Source organism: Cervus canadensis, chromosome 12, assembly GCF_019320065.1.
Source record: "Cervus canadensis isolate Bull #8, Minnesota chromosome 12, ASM1932006v1, whole genome shotgun sequence".
NCBI lineage: Eukaryota > Metazoa > Chordata > Mammalia > Artiodactyla > Cervidae > Cervus > Cervus canadensis.
This window is the reverse complement of record NC_057397.1, coordinates 23877404-23890414: the sequence shown is the minus strand read 5'-3', so window position 1 is coordinate 23890414 and position 13011 is coordinate 23877404. Positions and strand designations below refer to the sequence as shown.

The window sequence follows — 13011 nt, the reverse complement described above, 5'->3', positions numbered from 1 at the left end:
TTGCTTTGCTTTTCAGGGATTTAATCTTCAACCGGACTATCAGGCCATAATCAATCCTACATCTACAGCTGCACAAGTGGTCACCCAGGCCATGGAGTATGTGCGCTCCGGGTGCAGAAATCCTCCCACCCAGCCGGTGGACTGGAATAACGACTACTGCAGTAGTGGGTAAGCGGCTGGCCATCGCCACCTGGTGGCAGACAGCTCTCATAACAGGCATGTCATGGAACGATCCTTTATTTCTTCCAGCTTTCCAAAAGATAATCTGGAATGGTTCCATGTTCGCAAAACCAGAAATTTTTAAGCATTCCAAGAGTAAATGCCTTTAAATCCTGTTGGCTTTCACTGTGCACTTTCCCCATGCCCAACCCCAACCCTCAAGCTAGAGCAGACAGACACATCCCCCGTGGTCACCCATAGCAAGGCTGTCCTGTTAACACCGGTTGCTTGTCTGTTTTCTCTCCACACAGGGGCATGCAGAGGGACAAAGCACTGTACCTTACCTGAAACTCCAGACACCTCTTCTTTCCACTGAGGCATTCAGGGAAGTCTTTTCACCATGGATTGCTTTGTAGAGTCAAGGCAGTTCTCCATTTTATTAGAAAAAATACAAGTTGCTAAGCACTTAGGACCATTTGAGCTTGTGGGTCACCCACTCTGGAAGAAATAGTCATGCTTCTTTATCTTTATTATTTTTTTAATCCTTTATGGACATTGTTTTTCTTCTTCCCTGAAGGAACTTTGGACCATTCAGATTTTATGTTGGTTTTTTGCTGTGAAGTGCTGCGCTATAGTAACTGCCTTAGCAACTATAGATGTCTTGGATAAAAGTCCTGGATTTTCCATTGGTTTTCATAATGGGTGTTTATATGAAACTACTAAAGACTTTTTAAATGGCTTGATGTAGCAGTCATAGCAAGTTTGTAAATAGCATCTATGTCACACTCTCCTAGAGTATAAAATGTGAATGTTTTTGTAGCTAAATTGTGATTTGAAACTGGCTCATTCCAGTTTATTGATTTCACAATAGGGGTTAAATTGGCAAACATTCATATTTTTACTTCATTTTTAAAACAACTAATAGTTCTATATTTTCAAAATATTTGAAAAAAACGTACTCCCAAATGATTTTAATTTAAAAACAGATTGGCTTTGTCTCATTGATCAGACAAAAAGAAACTAGTGTGAGGGGAAGCGCAAACACCATTTATTTTGTACTGCAGAAAAATTGCTTTTTTGTATCACTTTTTGTGTAATGGTTAGTTAATGTCATTTAAGCCCTTTTATGTATAAAACTGCCAAATGCTTACCTGGTATTTTATTAGATGCAGAAAGAGATTGAAAACAGCTAAATTATAACCTTTACATAGGGCTCTGTATTATTGTTTCTTCATATGTGTCTGTATTTAATCTTTTTTTATGGAAACTGTTGCGCCTATTTATGAAATAATAAATATAGGTGTTTGTAAGTAAATTTGTTAGTTGAAAGAGGTTTCTTTGATGTTTTAACTTTTGCTGGCAAAAAAAAAAAATTCACGCTTGGTGTGAATACTTTATTATTTAGTTTTTACAGTGAATAAAGCCAAACCTACTTTTCATTTTAGCAGCAAATTTAAGTAACCAGCCTCTATTTCTATATTTCTTTGGTTGACGCAAATGAAAAACTGTGATATTTAAGAATTTCTTTCTTCATACAATAGAACAGAAGATTGCCCTAAAAGTCATGCAGGCTCCAAGACTGAATAGATGAGCTCCCTACCTGAGAGGAAAAGGTGGCTTCTTGGTTCTCAGCTGGTTTTAGTCATTTCTGTAAACTTCCTCCCCCTTCCCCTCCCAAAAAATAATTAAAGTCAAATCAGTCAAATTACTCAAGCTGCATGCTTTTCACAAAATTCAGAAAACGTTTAGGAATTAAACTGGGGACAGGAGGAAAGGGAAAACACCCTGTCCAGAATATCTAAAAATGAACGGTGAGTAACCAGACAGGAAAAAGGGGACGCATTCCCAGTTTGAAATTTGATAGAAACTGAGGATCTGGTTGCCATTTGTACTCCACAAGCTACTCTCTTTCCAGAACTCCTGGGTCTTCCAAGAGAATTCTGAGGGTACTCAGAGGGTACTAGGGATTTGCTAAAGAACCAAAAGCATTGAGAATCTGGCTGAAGGCTGGCATAGCTTTTACATCAGAAAGAGCAAATTACGCCCTTACAGAGTTATATCAAGAAAACCAGTCTGGTTGGAAATCAAGAGAATGGCTGATGTCTTTTTCATGGAGTGTGAAATAAACTTAGCAATTTAACTAAATACAAATATATGCATTATGTAATCCAGTCAGAATTCAAAAGACAAAAGGTATGCTTGCTTTGAAATGATTTTAGGCATTGTACAACCTTGAATCAGTTGAGCATGTAATAACTAATAAATAATGCAGATCCAATGTGATTATTAAAATGACTGTAGCTGAGAGCTCTAATTTTCCTGTCTTGAAACTGTATAAGAACTCATGTGATTAAGTTCACAGTTTATTGTTTGTCTGTTTAGTATTTTAGAAATATACCAGCACTACTACTTACCTAATGTCTTTTATTTATTATATTATGCTAAAGTAACATTCTCATTTGTGTCAAGTCTAAACTGAGAAACTAATTACCGGGATGAGAACAACCAGCTTTGACAGGTGGGTTCTACAGGAAAGTACAATGTTGTTTACAGTTTTTCTAGAGCAGGTGTGCAACCAGGGTAGAGAGAGTGTTGACACTCAACACCAAAAACAGTAAAAAAAAAAAAAAAAGTAAAAGAAAATACATCATAAATAAAAATAAAAACTCTTATGATGCATGACCGTATTCTATTTGAACATCCGTCAGTCTCTGAAAGACAGACCCAGCCAAAGGAGAGATCCCAAAATTCATGGCAGAAGTGATTAGGCCCAGAAGGGATGAACCCCAGCCACAGGTGTTCCTTCCTGAAACACTGAGAACACCCTCTGTCAGATGTTGCCTGAGAAACCCTCCACTTTTCAGGAAGCCAGAATCCGGCCTGGGCCCACAGCTCCCAACTTGTAACCATAAGGAACAGTGATGGTGTCCACCGAGTTCTCTGTTACGTAGCTCTCCATAGGATTCCCAGACTTCCAGGAAAGGCATTCTGAGAGACTTGGCGATAGTGCTGAACATAGAATATCTTTCCCAACACACCAAAGTCATAGTTATAACTCTTTAGAAAAGAAAAGAGAAAAAAAGGTCTGACAGCAGCTAGGAGAAGGTTGAGTTGTCTCTGGAATGTCCACAAGAAAAAATAATCCAAAACCCCAATTGCCATTCCATTGTGAGTGAGCTGACAATGGAAAATCAGTCACATAACAACTTTGAGTTTGTCAAACTAGTGAACATGGCTAAAGATGAAAGCTGGTCTCTGGGATCATTTTTACCTTGTTGCCTTGAAGAGAAGGAGTCCTTTCTGATCAAGGCATCAGTGATCCACCAACGGCTGTGACAACAAAGAACCATGTGTCCTGACTCAGATTCATTACTAAGAAATTATTTTTGATTTATGAATTCAAAATTTAAGATAAGCACATCAACAGTCAATTTTCCTTTCCTGAGGAAAGGAATCTTTTGTGCAAAGGAACCCTTTGCAAAAGAGTTGCCCCACATGTTTGAAAGGTAATTAGACTGAGCCATACGAAACTGCCTATATACGACTCTTTTACCTAAAAAATGGCAACTTCATGTGGTTCCACCCAATATGGTTGGGAATTAGAGATGATGGGGTTTTAGCTATAATGTCAGTATAACTTCAAATGTACTTAGAAGTTCTTTACAAAGTCTGAGGTGAAAAGACCCAGAGAAGTAATGTTGTTTGTCTGCTAGGTTCCCCACTTCCAGTCAGTCCCGACAGCTACGTTCAACCAAACAAAGAATATTTCAAATTTCCAGATTCTAGGAAACCACAATAAACATCCTATTTCTTTGTTATAGTAAAAAAATTAAGTGGAAATTTGTAATAAATAGGCTATCTGCTGGAACATGAAAGTTTTGTTACACATAGATGTTCTCTTAATGTTTATTTGTTGAAAGGAGATGTGATCTGCATTTTCTTATTCCATTCATAACTCTCATTTTAAGGTAACTACAGAAACAGAGAAATCCACCTGTTTTGCTGATGGCCGAACATTGAAATGATGGCAAGGCAAGGTACAGAATTCACATCATAAATTTAACCCTCAGACACTTACTACACTGAGTCACCTAATGTATGAATTCATGTGAGTCACCCAACAGTACAGATCTCTCTGTTTTAAAACAGAGAGATTTCTTTACCTCCAAAGCAACTTGGAATGTCATTGCATGTAGTGCTGCTAAGTCGCTTCAGTCATGTCCAACTCTCCATGACCCCATGGACTGTAGTCCACCAGACTCCTCTGTCCCTGGGACTCCCCAGGCAAGAATACTGGAGTGGGCTGCCACCTCCTTCTCCACACTGCACATAGTAGGTGCACAATAAATGCAATGGTAAGTAGAAGCACCAGCGGTACATCACAAACTACCCTCAACAGCCATTATATGATTTAAAAGCTCTTTAAATATAGAAGGGCATTAAATATTGCAGACAAGAATTGGGAGGTGAAGAAGAATGGAAATTTTTCATTAATAAACCTAAGGTTACCAAAAGAAAGAATTTCAGAATGAGTTATGGTATAGTCTTTTGGTCTGCATAATCAAACAGGAGTTTCTAGTTACAAAACTACAAGATGGAATATACTCTAGTCACATCGAGAAAATGAGAAGCCAAGGAGAAAAAAAGGTGTCAGACAAGTAGGAGTGTTGAGAGCAGGAGAGAGATTTCAGGAGCCAAGTTTATAGAATGCTAAATTAAAACACTGATGAACAGGACACTGAATTGTTTTTCTAATTACCGAGTGCAAGTATGACTTGATGAAACCAGTAAAAGACTCCATTTCCTTGGCTCTACTTAAATTACACCAAGGTAAGAAAGTGGTCTTTTTTTAACTTTAAAAAAAAAAATTATTGGAGTATAGTTGATTTTCTGTGCCTTGTTAGTTTCTGCCGTACAGCAAAGTGAATTAGTTATACATATACATCTATCCACTCTTTGTGTATTCTTTTCCCGTATAGGTCATTACAGAGTGTTGAGAAGAGGCTCCTGTGCTACACAGTAGGTCCTTACTAGTTATCTGTTTTCTATATAGTGTGTGTATATGTCAAACCCAATCTCCCAATTCATCCAACCCCCCACCCCCGCTTTCTCTCCTGGTAACTGTCCTTTTTTTTTTTTTTTCAAAGATGCTCAAAGGAGATTTCCCTAGGTTTATTTAGAACCAGGTCCCAGTATAGGCGAGCCTTCCCTCACACGAGACTATTGCTTGTAGGAAGGGCGTGGGGAGCCGCTCGATGTCACAGTCCTGAAGGAGGGAGGCAGGGGATGTGGGGAGGGAGGGGTCATTCTAAACCAAGATGTATAGGCTCTGCAGCACATGTCTGCAGAGACTTGAGACTCTGTTTTCTCTTTTCTTATGCAACCAACATCTTGTCCTTTGTATCCAGAACAAGATTACCTTGTAGGAGGTAGGAAGTGAAGGCGAATTCTTGTCCTGGGACCTGGAGACCACTGAGGACAGTGACCTGTTACATGTCAGCACTGGTCGGAACTGTGCCTTGTTAGCGGCACACACCAGCACGCCTCCTCCAGTGTCATCATCGCTCATTGTATTAACAGCTTGCTAGCAAAGACATTTGAAAGTGAAATTTCATTCACGCTGACATGAGGCCAGAAAGAAAAAAAAAAAGATAGTAACTGGAAATGAAATGGAATGACTTATAATTCTATGTACAGAAAGAAAAAATCACTCCCAAACAGAGACTAAAAACCAAACTACAGTATTTTAAGGCTGCAGTGTCCCTGTTTGACAATTGTGTGTTTACAATAAGCCTAAACATAATTGCTGTGATGGGCTGTCAGGGAAAAGATTAATTTGGCAAAGATTAGTATTGACTTGCTGTTTATTAAGCCTTTTAAACAGCTGTATCTGGCAGCATTCCTGTAAGTGCCTGTCATATCTGAAAATCAGCCTCACACCCTGGTGCTCGCCAGCTGTTACTGAACAATCTTCTACCACTTTCAATGTCTTTCTCCAGGCCAAAAAAGCAAGAGCAAACTATTGCCAAATGAGCCTTTTTCTCCTCCTGTCACTTTTTTTTAAAGGTGGGGGTAGGGAGCTTCTGAGCACTGAAATGTCAGCTCGTGGCCGATGGCTGGGCTGATAAGCGCTGCCGGAAGCCGGTAGGTGGTTTGGGTGCTGGGTGAATACGTTCCCCACACAAGAGTGCCGGCGCTGTTAGTCACCTCACACAGACACAAAACCACAGCGTGCAACTGTTGGAAGGCTAAAGGTTTTCAAGACAGTTAGAAAGCGGCGATCAAAGGCTTAGCACCACCAGATTTCCAAAATAATGTTTGGTCTCCTCAGACTGGCCCATACACCTTATTAGCCGTAAGGCTGGGGAGACACCCCACAGTGGGACACTGAGGAAAAGCTCACCGCTGGCCAGCCACCTGTGCCCTGTGAACTGGGGCTCCCCCCTGGAACTCTGAAAGGGGACGAAGCCACTCAGTAGGATACAAAATACTCCTCGCATCTTGATTCAGTGGAAACCTGTAGGATAAGGCAGACAGGGATGTTTTGAAGTCTGTAAGAGAAAGGGCAGATTGAGATTTGTACTGGAACAAGACCCAGTAGTTTCAAATCTAAGTACAGTCATAACGGCAATGGAAAGAATAACATTCCAATGCAGTTAGACATCAGGCTATAAAGGGCCCAGTGTTATGGTGAGAGTCACATTCGTCTTTCCAATATGACTGCTTTTACGAAGATTAATCCCAACCTTTTCCAGTTGCAACAGGCAGAGCAGATGCAAGAGGACAATGTCATCTCTTAACCCTTCCTCTGCTGGCACTTTGCATTACACTGTGTGTGTTGGGGGGTGGGCAGGGAGGAATTGGCCTAGGAGCTAAGCTTTCAGGATGGGCATTTAAAGCAGGTGTTTGTCAACATTTAAGCTCCAAATAACTCTCTTTGAAAGTCTCTATTATTGATGCAGTCCTAATGCCTGACGTTTGAATTACAATCAAATCCAGTCAAACTCCCAGGCATAGACAAACACATCCTACTGGTCAGCTCCAAGATGGTGCCATTCCTCCATGGCCATCCACAGACCCTGCCCCTAACCCATGCACCTCGATGGTGGGTGAAATAATAGCCCCTCAGCTCTCACGTAGAGGAATGGGGGACTCACTGTTGAGAACAGGAGGCAGTTGTGTGTTTCATGATCCCACGGGACCCACCAGGCCAGCTCAGTGCTCAGGGTGTTCGTTCCCGGGGATACTGATGCCCAGGCAATGGTCAGAGGGAAATCTGACAGCAGAGCTCACCTAAAACTTAATCTATGGCCATAATCACGAAGTGTTCTAAGTCCTAAAATAGCCCTAGACTTAGGCGTTCTGTGGCCGTTTTCTAGCATAAGAGCTGCTGCTGTAGGGACTGCCCACCCAGAAATGAGGCCACGCACTGACCTGGGTCGAAATGCAATCACTCTGCCTGGTCTGATGTTTCCTTAGCCTCACCTGGAAGGGGTGGCGCCATCGCTGGAGTCAAAGCACCCCTTGTTGTTGTTGTTATTTAGTCACTCAGTCATCTCCGAATCTTTGCGACCCTATAGACTGTAGCCCTTCAGGCTCCTCTGTCTGTGGGATTCTCCAGGTAAGAATACTGGAGTGGGTTGCCATTTCCTTCTCCAGGGGGTGAATCGAACCCATGTCTGTGTCTCTTGCATTGCAGGTGGCTTCTTTATCACTGAGCCACCAGGGAAGCTCAAAGCACCCTGCTGCAGATCAAATGAAGCTCGGAGACTACAGCATCAACCTTTTAGTTCAAAAAAAGTAATATCATTTCTAATAGAATCCAAGAGAATCCAGGGTGAGGGCAGGGGCGACAGGTCACTTAAAGCATGTTTTGCAGGAGAACATTTGGCAAACTTTTCTTCATAGTTTCATAGGTTTCGCCCTCTCCCATCATATGAGTAAATGGTATGGAAGGTGAGGAATAAACTAACTCAAAGATTAAAACTGATGAAGCCAACAGCAAGAGGAGGGCCCAGTGCCTTGTCAAGGATTCTGCTGTGGTTGCACAGGAACCAAGGAGAACGACAAAGGAGAGAACGCTGTCCACCCCAGGGTGCTCAGTCCATGGATAAAGGCATTCCAGAAACTCAGCATTATTGGTGTGATGCTCAAACATACACACATTGTACCTTATGAAAGCTGCTTGCACCAACAGTCATGGATTTACCTTTGACCTAGTTTTATCCAGTTTCCAAAGTCTGAGGAGACCCCCTAGAATCCATCTCTCCATAAATTGTAACCAGTTCCATGGAGTATTCTGCATTTTGTTTTGTTTGTTTTCTTATCAAGGTAGACCCACCGAAACCTAAATCTGGTCCTGGCAAGATCTTCATACAAGAAGGAAGGAAGAATGGTCTATCTAAATGAAACTGCAGTTTCCGGGTAGTATTACAAAATACACTTATCTACAAAGCCATTCTCGCTGTCGAGTTGGGTCATTTTTAACACCTGGTTTCAAGATGTGGTTTCAGCAGACCAACACAGCAGAAGTGTTAGATGGGGTTTCTCTCTCCCTCTCCCTCTGTCTCTCCTTCTCTCTCTTTCTCTCATTCTCTCTCTCTATTCTTCCTTTTCTTACAGGGCAAAGATTCTGCTACTGTTTAACCTGCAGTTTCTTGAATGGTGTCTGGTCTTGCATTTTCAGAACCTTCGTGCTCTTCATGTGGACCAGCGGGGAGCCAGGTCGCCAGCCACCAGCACGGGTTGGCCTCCACCATCACTTCGCTTCTTAACTTTCTGAAGTCTCAGATGAAGACAAGCTCCATGTGCTCTCTCCCCTCTTCTTACTGAACTAAAGCGAACAGAAGTCTCTCAGGACCTTTCTGTACAACTTTCCGTTCCACGGTGCAGATGGTTTCGATAAAAACGATTAGTTTCATTTATTCAAACAGCTTCATTTCACCGAAAGGAGCCTGTTTTTAGCATGTTGCCTAAAGCATTGTGTTTTCCCATTTTTGCTGCTGTAAAGGAGTTTACTGGTGTTTCGGCCTTTGCTCATCGTTCCTGCCACCTAACAAGACTGCAGTACTAGAGTGACGTTGATGAGTGCTCTATGAGGGAATGTGTGTGTATGTGCTCAATTGCTCAGTAGTGTCTGACTCTTTGCAACCCCATGGACTGTAGCCCACCAGGCTTCTCTGTCGATGGGATTCTCCAGGCAAGAGTACTGGAGTGGGTTGCTGTGCCCTCCTTCAAGGGATCTTCCTGACGCAGGGAATGAATGTGCATCTCTTATGTCTCCTGCATTGCCGGGAGGATTCTTTACCACTAGTGCCACCTGGGAAGCCCATGAGGGAATTTATGTTTTCACAAAGTGGTCTTAGAATCACTTTACAAGTTAAACTCACATATCTTTGCTGACAACCGTTGAGTATTTGTCATTTTCTGTGAGGTTAGTTTGATCATTTCGATTTCACTGTAAATACTGCGGATGCTGCCAAACATAATAATGCCAGTGCTTTAGCTTGGTCTTATCTTGATGTTATTACTGTGGAGAATATGTCCACTTGGACAACACACATACTGAAAAAAAGAATTCTTCAGAAGGCATATTCAAAGAGAGAAACTACAAATAAACAACCACAAAACTTTACCCACTTTTGGTTGTTGTGCAGAGTCAACATAAACTACTTGCTAGATGTTACTTTATGTTCCTGGGTTAAAAGAAGAATTTTTAAAAATTATCTCCTGTTATTTAAGGATTAAAATGGTGAGTAGAAATATATAATAATCTTCTCTAGTGACTCAAAACAAGAACTATATAGTGTTGTAAAGACTTGACTCATTTCTCAAAACATACCTGGTGTAACTAACCAACTGGCTGGCTTCCAACTCCAGCTTCTGTCCCCCCATTTCTCTTTCATCTATGGGGATTGTTCTGACTGTCTTCCCAGAAGTATCTTGGTGCCTGTAGGCTCGATGGCCAGGAAGATGAGAAGATTCAGTCCTTTGCTTATTCCCCCTTGATTATTCAGTAGCCTCACATTCTCCCATTCCTTCAGAGTTTTTAAAGTCACCAAGGACTGATGCTTTATAGGATGAAGTTAGAGCATGACAGCATCCAAATCTGACTTTCTTGACCACTAGACTTTTAATTGGCCCTTTAATTATTTTTAGCCCATCCAAATATAGGTGTAAATCTCATCCCAGTGTAATAGACACAAAGTCACTTTCACTGGCTGCCCATAGTTGTGGGCATACATGACTACATGTATGACTCTGAAAGTAGTACAGAGGTATCATAAATTAAAGCTGTATTTCTCAACCTTAGTGTACAGTCTGTATAGTCAAAGCTGTGGCTTTTCTAGTAGTCATGTATGGATGTGAGAGTTGGACCATAAAAAAATTTGAGCACTGAAGAACTGATACTTTCAAACTGTGGTGCTGGAGAAGACTCTTGAGAGTCCCTTGGACAGCAAGGAGATCAAACCAGTCAATCCTAAAGGAAATAATCCTGAATATTCAATAGAAGGACTGATGCTGAAGCTGACGCTCCAATACTTTGGCCACCTGACAAGAAGAGCTGACTCATTGGAAAAGATCCTGATGCTGGGAAAGATTAAAGGCAGGAGGAGAAGGGGGGGGATGACAGAGGATGAGAAGGTTGAATGGCATCACTGACTCAAGGGACATGAGTTTGAGCAAACTCCGGGAGATGATGAAGGACAGGAAAGTCTGGCATGCTGCAGTTCATAAGGCCACAAAGAATCAGACATGACTTAGTGACTGAACAATAACAAAGTATATTAAAAGAAGATTCCCAAGCTCTGTTCCCAGATAAGCTGATGTAGTTAGCCTAGAGTGGTGCCCCTCAGTTCAGTTCCGTTCAGTTGCTCAGTCATGTCCTCATTTCAGCTTCAGCATCAGTCCTTTCATTGAATATTCAGGACTAATTTCCTTTAGGATGGATTGGTTGGATCTCCTTGCAGTCCAAGGGACTCTCGAGAGTCTTCCCCAACACCACAGTTCAAAAGAATCAAATTTTTGATCTTAGTTTTCTGAATGTTGAGCTTTAAGCCAACTTTTTCACTCTCCTCTTTCACTTTCATCAAGAGGCTCTTTAGTTCTTTGCTTTCTGCCATAAGGGTGGTGTCATCTGCGTGTCTGAGGTTATTGATATTTCTCCCGGCAATCTTGATTCCAGCTTGTGCTTCTTCCAGCCCAGCGTTTCTCATGATGTACTCTGCATATAAGTTAAATAAGCAGGGTGACAATATACTCCTTTCCTGATTTGGAACCAGTCTGTTGTTTCATGTTCAGTTCTAACTGTTGCTTCTTGACCTGCATACAGATTTCTCAGGAAGCAGGTCAGGTGTCTGCATTTTTACAGCTTTCACAAGAGGTTTCCATGCAGGCATCCACAGGACAAGCATGCAAAGCAAGGGCAGGCCAATCTTGCCATCAACTTCAAAGACTCAGATTCTCTGTTGCCAATGCCCAGGGTTAATCCCAGCTTGAGGAATCAGCTGCTTGTGATAAAAATCACACCCAACTCATATATCTCTAAATTATCTAACTCACGCTGTTGGTCTTACACAGCAAGAACTTTCTGGACAGAGAGGTCGCAGCTGTCCATTGCTCAGCGATGCCATCTTCCCCAGCATCCTGAATATGGAGGCATCCATCCCTCTTCTTGTGGCCTCACTTGGTGTTCTAGGAAGTCTAAGAAAGAAGGAGGAAGAGCAAAGAGAAGAAGTAGTACCTAGTAGGACACCAATACTTCCCCAGAAATCTCCAGTAAATTTCCACGTACATCCCATTGGCCAGAACAATCAAACTTGGCTGTCCCTGGATGCTCATTGCTCCCTAGATAAAACCCGAGTTCTGTTGCTGAGGAAGACTGAGAGAACAAATAATTGCAAGGAAATGTTCATTGTCCAACACACCAGCCTCCACTTATTCAACCAAAGCCTCTTCTGCTGCCTTGTCACTGACTGTTCTCTTGATCAGTATCCTGAAGGGTGCCCTGACAGCAGGTGCCTTGTATTCTGAATTCATCTTCCCAGGTTTCTCTGCTGCTTTGAACAATATTGAAACCTTCCCCCAAGTCTTTCCCTTCGGTCCTACTTCCCCCAAATGCCAGGCCATAATTCCACTGACCACAGACAGACAACTCCATCTGGTTTCTTATGAGCACTTGACATGAAAAGTTACCTAATCCAAATTCATGACCTTCCAACAAAGACTTGTCTGTCTTCCCAAAGTCCTTTCCTTGGAGGATAGCATCTTGACCTACCTGGCCTCACTAGCTAGGATTCTTTTGATTTTTGACTTTTTCTTCCTTTCATTGCTCACAAATATAGGACCATCTTTCTGTTTAACAATGGTGAGTCCTGATGTTTTCTCAAATTTGCTGAATTACTTTCCTTCTATCCTCCCCACCTCCCTCAGTTCAGTCCCTCCACATTCTACCTTGGAGCACCACCACAATGACCCAAGTGATCTCCAAGTTTACATGCAACTGCTGGGTTTTTTTTTTTTTTTCACAACCCAGATTTAATTTTATAATGCCTTCATTTTTTATGTTCTTGTGGGTCCCCATTGATTATAGCTTAAAATTCAAACAGCTGAGCCTGGGGCATACAACCACGCAAAACCTGGCACCCTTCTACCTTCCTTGTTACTGCTTCTCAATTTTTCCTTCCAAGATTCTGAAATCTGGCCACCAAATTCTTTGCCAATCCCAACCACACTAGACTCCCAGGCTCTTGCTGCTATAGCAATTATTCTTCCTGCTGCTGTCTCTTTTCTGAAGCTTTCTCAATAAAGTTAACCTTCTTTTCTCAATATTTCCACAGCATTCTGTTCCAT

General features: G+C 41.8%; 1 protein-coding gene across 3 annotated transcripts in view; it reads left to right on the top strand.

Moving 5' to 3' along the window:
• TOX (thymocyte selection associated high mobility group box) overlaps nt 1–2466 on the top strand; it is a 307493-nt gene extending 305027 nt beyond the window's left edge. For all 3 annotated transcript variants that reach the window (XM_043483897.1, XM_043483896.1, XM_043483898.1), the window contains 2 exons: nt 17–168; nt 471–2466. In XM_043483897.1, the coding sequence (XP_043339832.1) occupies nt 17–168; nt 471–507 (189 nt within the window). In that variant the 3' untranslated portion in view covers nt 508–2466. The remainder of the gene's footprint in view (nt 1–16; nt 169–470) is intronic.
• The last annotated feature ends 10545 nt before the right edge of the window (nt 2467–13011 follow it).